The 12271-nt window shown below is 31.4% G+C and overlaps 1 protein-coding gene across 3 annotated transcripts in view; it reads left to right on the top strand.

Annotated features, from left to right (window-relative positions):
- LOC126743514 (uncharacterized) overlaps positions 1-11273 on the top strand; it is a 49259-nt gene extending 37986 nt beyond the window's left edge. For all 3 annotated transcript variants that reach the window (XM_050450645.1, XM_050450646.1, XM_050450647.1), the window contains exon 9: positions 9255-11273. In XM_050450645.1, coding sequence (XP_050306602.1) covers positions 9255-9294 — 40 coding nt within the window. In that variant the 3' untranslated portion in view covers positions 9295-11273. The remainder of the gene's footprint in view (positions 1-9254) is intronic.
- Positions 11274-12271: the final 998 nt, after the last annotated feature.

Below are 12271 nucleotides of genomic sequence, written 5' to 3'. Positions count from 1 at the left end.
GTCTTAAATCAGATAAGAATTGACCTTCTAAATATTTCTGATTATTTTTAAACTGAATTTGTGTACCTGGCAAAAAGCAGAGCAACATTTTTCTTAGAACTTACAAATCGAATAATAGTAGTTTAATTCCAGCTGTTTACCGGTTGCATTAAAAGAAAACTTAGTTTACAATTCCTAGAAGACGGCCTTTATCCGTTGATTTAAAAACACGAATTATAGACTGTCACAAAAATGGTGAAAAACGAATCAATATTGCAAGAAGGTTTAGTTTGAATAAATCTATAGTATCGCGAATAATTTCACGTTATGTGAAGCATGGACATGTTTTACCTAGAAAAAAAAACAGGAAGACCAAGAAAAACCGATAAATATCAAGATAAACAAATTTTGAAAATATCTCAGAGTGATCTATTTTTGGGTTCAAGTAAAATAAAGCAGCGTTTATCAGAAGAATTAGGCGTTCAGGTATCTTCAAGGACAATAAGAAGTAGATTATGCGAGGCCAAATTATTTGCAAGACGTCCAGCAAAAAAGCCCTTATTATCTGCAAAAAAACAGACGATCCCGTCTTTTTTTTGCTCGATCTCATTTGCACTGGACAATTAATGACTGGAAAAAGATAATATTCAGCGACGAATCAAAGTTTAATTTGTTTCAAAGTGATGGAATAGCATATGTTCGACGTCCTGCAAACCAAAGGTTAAATCCCAGATACACTTATCCAACAGTAAAACATGGTGGTGGATCAGTTATGGTGTGGGGCTGCTTTTCCGGTTTCGGAATGGGGCCACTTCATAAAATTGATGGGATAATGGATAGATTTATGTACAAAGATATTCTGGAAAATGAAATGGTTCCATATGCAGACGAGAAAATGCCCCTTAGGCACATTTTTCAGCAGGACAATGATCCAAAGCATTCTTCTAAATATGTAAAGGCTTGGTTTAGACAGCAATATATTCAAGTAATGGACTGGCCAAGTCAATCACCAGATTTAAACCCCATCGAGAACCTATGGGAAATTTTGGATAGGAAAATAAGGGGGAAAACTTACAAAAATAAGGACGAATTGTTCAATGCATTACACGAAGCTTGGATTAATATGGACCCAGTAATAATTTCTAGGTTACTGCAATCTATGCGCCACCGTTGTGAGGAAGTTATCAAAAATGATGGATATTTTACAAAATACTAAAATTGTAATTGTATTTCAGTTTTTACTAAAAGAAAAACATCAATTCTTAAAAAGTTGCTCTACTTTTTTCCGCCTCAGAATTAATTTTTGTACATAAAAAATATAAACAAAGAATATTAAGTTAAGTTGTTGATAGATTTATAATGCTTAGATCTTATTGGTATTATATTTCCAATATGATTGTATTTTCTTACTAAATAAAATAGATGTGTTTAAAATAAAGAAGTTGCTCTACTTTCTGCCACTACTGTATGTATATAAGGCCTTTTCAGGAGTTATTCCTGCAAAAGCGATGTTCATCATCCGTCGAAAGCTATTCGGGCTGACTTTTACTCCAAACGAAAGTCTCGTGAAACGGTATGACCCTGAATTTGTACTAAAAGATGTGATATTTCATCTAGAGGTATTTGATGAAATCCCGATTTTAAGTCTTAAGTTGAAAACCATTTTGCTCTACCCAGTTGATCCAAAATTTGATCGATCCGAGGAAATTTATCTGCGCATAATTTTTTGTTAACCTGTCGGAAATCAATGACCAAACGCCAATTTTTTTTTTCGTTATTAGACTTTTTTGGAACCAGTAAGATAGGACTATTGTATTTGTCCACTTTTATTGAATATTGTATTTGTCCACTTGTCTGTTTATCTCATTTATTTGTGAATACGGCGTTTTCTAATTCTTTATATAGACTGGTGTAGCATCCGTTTAACGCAATTTTTGCTCATAGAAATTATTAGCTGTAAGTGGATTATCTTCTAGTGCAAAAATGTCTGAAAACTCTTGACATAAGTTTATCATTTCTTGCCTAGCAAAATCTGGCATTGATGAAGTGTCCAGTTCTTTTAATAACCTTTGGTTTCTTTATTTGTTTTGATTTTTGTTTGGTTGTTTTGTTTATTTTTATCGTCGTTACTATTTATACAGAAAATATCGTATTCATTTAAACTTGTGTATTTAATTTGTGGATTTTTTTAATGTGACACTTTCAAAATTTGTGTTTAAAATTTTTACATATGAGCTTTCACTTCACACTAAAATTGGTTAAGCCAATGAAAAGTTATCAACAATTTTAGATATAAATATTCAACCCTTCCCCCACCTATTATTTGACAGATTAAAAAAAAAAGTTTGAAATAAAAAATGTTTAGAATTTATCATACTTCAAAATGGCATCATTCTTCTCTAGGATTCACTTTGAATATTTTCAATAAAACTAATTTTTTCTATGTCAATGTTGTATTACGCCCTCTAGCGGTCATCGTACGAACTTGTAAAAAATTTCCAACAATTTCTCTTTGCCGCTTTTATAAGAAATATTTTTTTCCCTATGCTGAGGGATGACTAGTTACTGAGATATGGCCGGCGACCTCTCTTAGTTGTACACCCGGTACTTTTTTATTAGCTTTTTATTGGTAATTTATTGTTATTGTTTGTTAACGTTGTTGAATTCATTTATTAGCCAGCATTAAATTAGTTGTATTGAGACCTTGGAATGATTTTTTCAATAGTATTATTATTCTAAATATTTTAGGCAAGAAAACATGTAAAAGCATGTCCCTATGAGTTGACGACCATTTTGTTTTCAAAGCCTACTCTTTTTTAAGGTATCGAAACTATTTAATAATACTTAAAAAAAAGGTCTAAAGCATGATTGAACCACAACTTATGATATACCATTAAAAAGTTAGTAGGGGAAGTCTTTTCTCCACAAATAAAATGCTAATCCTCTGATTACAGGAGTGATGCATTTCGGAATTTATGTATGTGTTAAGTAACCCAAGTCTGATGATGGCAAGAACACTTGCCGAAATGCATCACTCCTGAAATCAGAGGATTAGCATTTTATTTGTGGAGAAAAGACTTCCCCTACTAACTTTTCAATACTATATTGACTCCACTTTAGAATGGACTTCTTCCTTAATATTTATGATATACCGTTGAATTCGGAATTAAAATGATTAAGTTGATGATGGTGGCCCGAAGACGAAACGTGGGTTCTTAAATTTAATAACGACATCTGAAAGAGGGAAAAAAGCGGCTATGAGAAAGTGTAATTTATTTTTTAAAAAACTTCTCTAGTAAACTCAGGAGAAATATTTTTTTTTTCGCATATCACCGGAACTACTTGGAATTTTTTAGATTTCATAGCGGCATATAATTGAGCACCCAAAGCCGCTCTATTTTTCCCATTTAACCAACTTTCTATCTCTCATGGTTACGGCGATCCCTGTACTGGTCCTCCTTATCTTGGGCACGTTGTATGTTACATAGTTATACTAAGAAAACCATTTAATTAATTAGTCAATAAGGGTTAATAAGGTTATCATTTTTTTTAATCAAGTGTAGGCCACTATGTTCGGAAATTGTCGGTCTTTTATTTGCATACTATAATATTATTATTATGTGTGTAAACACCTTTGTATATATAGCATGAATAAAACTATGTGTATAATCATATCCAATAATTTTTTCAATAAAAGTCATTATTCTTTTAATTACAGTTTCCACTATTTTTGAAAATAATTTTATGACCGTTATGGGTCTATGATTGTAACGTAAATAAACATTTAAGTGGGTTTCGGTCATTTTTAATCGTCGAATCGTAGTAAAAAAAAAACGCCCATTGGCAGTTTTCGGGCTTTGCGCTCAAAACAGTGTCCCAGATAAAATGATATACATACATGGGAATTTCGTAAACGATAAGAGATATAGTTTCGGTTAAATGGGGAAAAAGTTGTGCTGTTCCAAGCTCAATTAGATGCGATATTAAGATCCACGATATCTACAGGGGTTTTCAAAATATCGGGCTAAATCTAAAACTTAGGTTTTTAAAAAACCTGCAATATCGTCGCCATCTTGAATCCGATTTTAATAAAATTTGGTAGTCTACTATGACCAATCGATTGACGTTAACGATATTTTTCTAGAAGAGGGAAGAGAAGGGAAGTTGCTGTGTTGCTCGAAGGACAATACAAATCAATCAAACCAGATGTATTCAGAGCAATTTTTATTTTAAAAGCTTAGCAGAGCGCTTTCGGCGTATGAGCCATCATCAGTGCTAACTGAAATGAGTTGGTTGTTAAATGCGTAAAAGACACTATAGTCAAAGGTGAACGAATGGAATGTACTCACTTGTCAGTTAAGCCCAGAAGTTTACCATAGTGGGAACACTTTCGATATTATTAAAATTACACGTAACATTTAGAAACACTTAAGACTATACAGAGCACTAAACAGGACGAACAGTATTTAAAAAGTGGAGAACGTTGGTCTCCTTTGTGTTTTGTTTACATTTATTGTGGTTTCTTAGATGGCGGGAAAAAAAGTGTGTCAAATTAGGTTAGCCTACAGTTAACTTTACTTTAAAATTAATATTTATATTATGCGAACCTATCAGAGTGGTAGTAGCGACAGATCGGTCTAGATGTCATTATCGTAAATGATGTGCGGTAGTGCGAGTTGGTTATAAATTGGTAGCACAAATTAGACTACAACAGTGAATTTTTGTTCGGATAAGGAAGTTGTTATCCTTTAAGGATGTAAAGCGAGCTTTTAAATAGAAAGTTGCCAGTGCTTATAAAAAAATTTAATTGTGGAGTTTTCTATGTAATGGAACTTAAGGTCTGTTAAGGTTTACTTGTATATTTAAACAAGAGGGATTTTTTATGAGCTCGTTGGTGATATAAATGTCTTCAAGAAAATCTAGTCGGTTATAGTTCTTAGAGGTTACCCGTTGGAGAATTTTAGAATTAGACTTTGGACTGAAATTATGGTTGTTAGATTTTATATGTTCACCAAATGCAGATGAGGGTCTACTTAAGTGCTCGGCTATGCGTGTTTTTAAGGGTCTACAAGTTCGTCCTACATATGAGCAATCACAAGAATCACACTGGCTCATACGCCGAAAGCGCTCTGCTAAGCTTTTAAAATAAAAATTGCTCTGAATACATCTGGTTTGATTGATTTGTATTGTGATATTTTTGCAACCATAGCCAACTTTGTTATTTCTTATGGACGTCATATTGGATTTATACGTCACTAAATAGCACGTAAAAAGACCTTTTCAACCATATATAACCACCCTATCTTGATATGGCGGAAAACGTGAATTTATTCAAAAAAACATTTGTTCACTTAGTTGTCTGTGAAAATAAAGGCTGCTAATCAATAATTTTTTTAAAATTTAAACAAGAAAGTCATTTCATTAATATTAAAATTAAAAAAATCGAAACAATTATTTCTAACTTATAACGATAAATGAAATTAAACAAACAACAATTAACCAAAATAAAATTAGTTAATAAATTGTTCAAAAAGACCTCCATTTTTGTTAATACACAATGACTGTACATCTCTCAATCATAGCCAAACAAGCATTTTTGCCAATTGCTTGGAGAACGCTTGCTTAAAGTTCTTCCACTGTAGTATGATTAGTGTAATACACTTTATCTTTTAGGTATCCCCATAAATAGAATTCAAGGAGCGTCAAATCAAGTGAAAGGGCAGGCCATGCAATAGGGCCTCGATTTCCTATCCAATTATTTCATATTATCGTTTAGGTAATTGGGATCTGCGTAATTTTCAAGAGTTTTTAAGTATCTGGGTCCTATTAGGTTATCATTAAAAATGTTAAATACAACATGTTCATTTAAAATACCTATCCAAACATTATATCCCCATCTTGTTTGATGGTGAACTTCGCTGTTTCTAAATGAGTTTTCATCGGCCCAATAAATATTATTATGCCTATTAAAGACACCACCATTTGTGGTGTCTTTAACCTCCTTACGTCCAACCACAACACTTTTAAAGGAAATCTAGGAGATTCCTGCCATTTTCTGAGGAACCAGTTGTAAAATACTGACCGTCTGTCTTAAGTCTCCTTCTCGAGGTCCCTGACTAATGTGCTCATGATATGGGCGGTATTGAAACTTCGAAATGCAGAGCATGATATTTATGTGCCAATCCCAAGGTCAGAATTAATAAAAAGCTGTATTCTTTACGGAGCTAAAAAAATGCACAATCATCTGCCTTTGGAAATTAAATCATTGACATCTTGGCCTTTGGAAATTAAATCATTGACATCTTTCCTCGATTTCGCAATGCTTTGAAATCATATTTACTGGAGAGAGCTTTATATCTAGTAGATGATTTTTTTTTAATATTAATTTTTGAGCATCGTGCACGCACTGGCTAATTATTAAATTTTTTAAACATTGTATTAATATTTTTGTTACTTTTTTTATTTTACTTTCTTGTTACTATTTTTATTTACTTTCCTATTTCCTTACTTTTTACATTTACTATAAGAAATTTGACCAGGTACATTTATGTCTTTTGTACCCAGTTTTGTATATATTTATTTAGTTCTTGTATCTTGGTTTCTATATTTGTGTGTTATTTTGATTTGATTTTGAGAACTCGTTGGGCGGTAGTTTTAGATACTTCCACATTAGCTTCGATTTGCCGAAGCGATGTGGGCCGATTTTCCAGGACACTTTGCAGTTCTAAATTTTCGTCACTATTTCTGTTTCTGTTGGGTTATATGAACCATACTTCAATAAATTATCTCGCAATCTACTGAAAGTCACTAAACCTGGTTATCGTCTTCCTAAAAAGCGCTCATGGTACATTTGCCTCGCTTGTTCGGCATTTCTGCGGCACAATATAAAGCAATCATATAAATCTATCTACCTTTTCTCTATTTCTAAATCTGTCCATCTTAAACTTATTATTGAGCAATGAGAGTTTATCAAAAAAACATTATTTACATTATTTACTAATTATTTACATTAAATTATTTACATATTTTAAAACACTTGATTAACATAAATCTTAATAAAATAAACCAAAAAATAATTATTCAAAATGTCAAACCTATTACAATGATCAATAACTTAAAAAATATCACAATTATTTTAAAAGTTTAAAAGTGTTGACAGAGCGATGGCAGCGCCATGACTACAATCCCGAAAAAATGTTTTTTTAAATAAATTTATGTTTTTCGCTATATCAAGATAGGGTTGTTATACCCTATGTCTTTTTATGTGCTATTTAATGTTGTACAAATCCAATATGGCGTCCATAAGAAATAACAAAGTTGATTATGGTCGCAAAAAATCTAAAATGCCTGGAAAAATATCGTTAACGTCAATAACGATGGGCCATAGTAGATAACCCAAAACTACCAAATGATATTAAAATTGGATTCGCGAGATAGCGACAATTCCAAACTAAATACAAATGAAAATAAATACAAATAAAATAAAAACAAACAAAAAAATTAAAAATTAACTGCTACTAAATTTTTAAAATTTCTACTAATCCACCATTGTTTTCTATGCATTTTACATTCCTTTTGCCTACATTTAAAATAACTTTACGGACTTGCTCTGGAGTCATTTCTGAACAAACCTGGATTATTCTGACTTGTAGATCTTCTAAATTTTGAGGTCTTGATTTGTACACTTTTTCTTTAAGTAAGTGCCAGAGAAAAAAATCGAGTGGCGTTAAGTCAGGGGATCTCGGTGGCCACTCAACGAAAGGACTGTTTCGTCCTATCCAACAGTTTTCAAAATGTTGCTTTAACCAGTCTCTTACTAAACGAGCATTATGGACAGGACAACCATCTAATTGAAACTTCAAATTAAGGTGATATCTTAAGGGTAAATCTTCTAATGCGTTCGAAAATTCATTCTCAAGAAAATTCAAAAATTCAATTGTATTCAAATTACCATTAAAGAAAAAAGGGCCAATAATTTTGTCGCTTAGTATTCCACACCAAACGTTAATTTTTTGCGAATACTGTCTCCTTGCATTTATTATAAATTCTGGATTCTGCACGGACCAGTGGCGGCAATTTTGACTGAAGACTACGCCATTTGTGGTAAAAGTGGCTTCATCGCTAAAAAGGATTTCATCTATAAAGTTTCTGTTGTTTAAATATTCTCCCTGAAGCCAATAGCAAAACTCTAATCTTCTTGCCTGGTCACCATCCTCTAAGGTGTGCAAAAATGTTGGCTTAAATGCTTTTATGTTATTTTTTTGCAAACATCTTCTTATACTTTCTCTGGGGATGTTAAGGACCAAACTAGCCGTTCTAACACTACTTCGAGGATTGCCGTTAAAATATTCCAAAATGTAATTTTCATTTCTTCTGAGCCCACGCCGTCTATTATTATGTCTATTTTTAAGTAACAAATTTTTGTTTCGAAACAGATCCTGTTTCATTGAAAATTTTATTAACACGTTGCACAGTACTTAGACTTACTGGTCTATCAGGATGCCTAATATTAAATTCTCTGGCAGCTTCTCTCATCGAACGCGTGTTACCACCAAGACGAACAATTTCAATTTTTTCTCTTAAATTTAAATTTTCCATGATTACTAATACTATCTAAACACGTTCTATTACTACTTTTAGATGTCAAATTTGACAATTCAATATTTCAATAATTTTTAGAGACAATTTAGAAGTAAAGCGCATTTCTTTTTTTTATCATAAAATTGTTATTATTTAATATTTTTTGGTGAAATTTGGTATAAGGCCTTTTTGGGAGATGCCGAATCCAGTGGTGTGCACAATTTTTTGCTAAAAAAATGCCTAGCATGGTTTCTTAAAATTTGGCCCTTAAAAACTGACATTAGTAGGCCTTGGAATTTGCATGGCAGAATTTTTTTTTGTTATAATGATGCAGTTTTTCTGGACCTAACATTAAAAAAAAACCCGAGCAAAATCGCACAAAAAATAAACTTTTTATCAGGGTGACCCGAGAACAAATGGGTCACACTGTATTTTATTTTATCTGGGACACCCTGTATATACATAAAAAATGCACATTTCTTAAGTAGAATTCAAAGGACCGATCGAACATAACACTCGAATTTAATAGCACTTTGCAGCTTCAACATTAAGGCCATAGAGTGTATAAAATGTTTTAACGTTTTGGTTTCTTAACAACCTACAATTAACATTACTCAGATTATCTTATACGCCAAATTTCCAGTGATGAAAAAATTATGACATCTGTAACGAATTACATTAAAACTTATTTTTAGTCTTGAGTATAGTCCAAGCAATTCAGACATCGAGAAATGAGGAAGAAGCGGTGTTGTGAACCTGAAAAGAAGCTTTTAATTGTGCGAGTGAATGGGATGAATAATTAATTATAAATAGTGCGAGAGAGGTATTTTTTTTGCTAAGCAAAAAACGTGAAATATTGTAATTTTAAGTGGTAAAAAAAATATAGGCGGATAGCTGGCGATGAAAAAAGAACACACTGGCCTGAATATTATTTTAATAGAGCAATATTTATTAAACAAGAAATGTTGTTCAAACAACCTTTATTAATTATTTCTGCTCAAAAGAAACCGCGTATCTCTCAAACCTATCGAATTGTAATAATTATACTTTTACCATCTCCGAAGTATGAGAAACAATCCACAATCTATGAAATGCAAAACAAGTAACATTTAAACTTAATAGTTTTTTATTTTGTCGCCAGCTGTAAACTGCGTTGGGGTGACTGAGAAGCTGATTTTTTTTAGGCGAAAAACTAAAATAGAGACGATTTAATGAAAAGAGGATCAATATTTTTTAAGTCCATTACAATACAATATTAATAGTTAAGTTTATTTTGTTCAAAGTTTAAATTTTATATTTTCATTGAAGTCAATTACAGTAGAATCGGCAACGGAAGTCGGTAGCACCTCTTACTAAATATTCCTTAGTGTTAAAAACTATTTTACTATAACCTATAAAAAAAATCAGTTGTCTCTAAACCTGTGCCTCCTCCCCCCAAAAAGAAATAGTTTGGCAACAAAACAAACAAAAGTCAGATTTTACCAAAGAGATCCCCGTAATATAAAATATAAAAAAAAATCCTATTATGCTGTGATGGGGGAGTCAGGATCTGTTTCTCGGTATTAAATACTACTACTGTCCAAAATTTTCTTTTTCTGTATTATTTATTTAAGCCTGTCCTTAGATAATTATGCTTTTCATTTTATTGTTGGTAATTGTTATGTTTAAATTCCACAACTTACCCAGTGAAAGTTATACTTTTTCAGGGGTTTTTTTAAAGTAAATAGTTTTGTATCCGATTGGAGATGAGCGATTCAATTTCTTTATACAACTAAATTTTTTTTGAGATACGCCCGTAATGTAAAATTATTGTTTTTTTTTATAACCTCCATATAGAATGATACCACAGTTTTTTTAACGAACCATTTTAATTATCAGAAATCCGACGCATAATAAAACATGTCGAGCTTTTTATTTTCTTTTTTTATAAAGGATGACTTTTTGTCACAGTTTTTCTCTATTATATGTTTTATTTTATATGCTTGGTCAGTATTGGATTTATTCCCTCGTAAGCAAATTTTTATTTTTAACCTACTAAAACGTAGTTTGTTAAATAAATTGTGGCACATCCTATAAGAAAAAAATAAGAAAATCCTTAGGGGTGCTATTTGGCAAACTTGTCCAGTATAACGTCCAGAGTGGTAATATTACGGTACTTAACTGCTCTATTGCCAAAAACTGCTCCACTGTTTTTTTTAACTTTTTTTATACAAAAAAACCTTTTTAGCCTTTATTTTATACATTTTTTTTACAATAATTTACTTTTTCTTATGGGTATAGTTGCCAGGATAAAATTGCCATATTTATATTGTTGATTTGTTGTGATTTTGTTACTTTTTTATTAGTATTGTGTCAATATTGTCAAATTATATTATAAAAGTCGAGGGCCGCATAGTTTTTATTGCAGATTAATTTTACTATTAATTATTGTTTTAAACTGGCGTGATTTTGTGATAATATTATGATATCGTTGGGCGCATATTCAGTAAAGCAATATATATATGGATATCCCAGCTATAAATGTATTAATCTGCTGTGAAAACTCTCGGTACTCTAAAAAAATCCTTTCTTTGTACATTATCAAGGTTCTACTGTAAATAGTGACTTAGAGTATACATTGAAGTTAATATTTAAATTGATATATTTATAATACAATCAGTATGACTGAAAGTTTAACTTAAATTGAGATTAATAAACAGTTTTTATAACAAAAATTTATTTATGTATTATTATACAGTCCTCTTCAGAATACAGAATTTTTAGTCTTATTTGGTCATGTTAGGATTAGATGACTGGGATATGGGGGTTGACGTTAATATGTCACAGCGTCAAGACGTCCTTGCGACGTCCGAAGACGGACAGACAACATATCGTCGGTGAAACCAGAAAAAAGTGTATGTCCAAAAATGTAAATTTTACAGGCGAGCTTAAAAACTTTCGTGTTGGTAAGTTTTGAAGTCAAATTTGTCAAAACATTTTTTAGACTAATAAAAATTGAAAAAGGTTAAGTTTATAGATATATTTTTTTTTAAAGCTGTTACATATTTTTTAATAGGACATACACTTATTTCCACAAAATGTTGCTGTACATACACTTTTTTCTTTATACTTTGGCTTACTAAAAAGTTAATTCAAAATAATACAGCATTATTACAACAAATATTTTTATTATTGCAAAAACATTAACTTAACAAAACTTAAAGTAGATGGCACTACAATAGCGTAACTTTGGTTTAAAACTAATAATAATTTAATATTGTATGCCATTCACAAATAACTTTAGTACATTAAAGCCTTAGTAAAAAACAGAAAAAATTCTTTGAATAGGGATATAGCGAAGACATCTTATAAATCAAATTATGTATGGGGAATGTTATCATAATACTGATGATAGTCTGGTAACAAACTTTTTTTTAGAACTTGTAAGTCATTAAATTTATCTAATTTAATTTTTCGCCTTTCATTGTACAAACACGGAAGAGATTCGTATGGAACAAATAATTGAGTAATTTGCTTTTTTTTTCTAACTATGAAGTTTTCCCAGGCAGCATCTGAGTGTTTTAGTTTGTACTGAATAATGCCGTCGTCAGTGTATTTTAATTGCTTAAGGTCATTAACTGTGGGATCGCCAACTTTTCGACCAGGTCTTATTGATGCATAATAATCTAAGCCAGAAAAGTCTTTAAAAAATGTATGATTTAAGTACGACACG

Source organism: Anthonomus grandis, chromosome 13 (assembly GCF_022605725.1).
Source record: "Anthonomus grandis grandis chromosome 13, icAntGran1.3, whole genome shotgun sequence".
Taxonomy (NCBI): domain Eukaryota; kingdom Metazoa; phylum Arthropoda; class Insecta; order Coleoptera; family Curculionidae; genus Anthonomus; species Anthonomus grandis.
The sequence above is the reverse complement of the archived record's forward strand: the minus strand, read 5'-3'. Positions and strand labels throughout refer to the sequence as shown.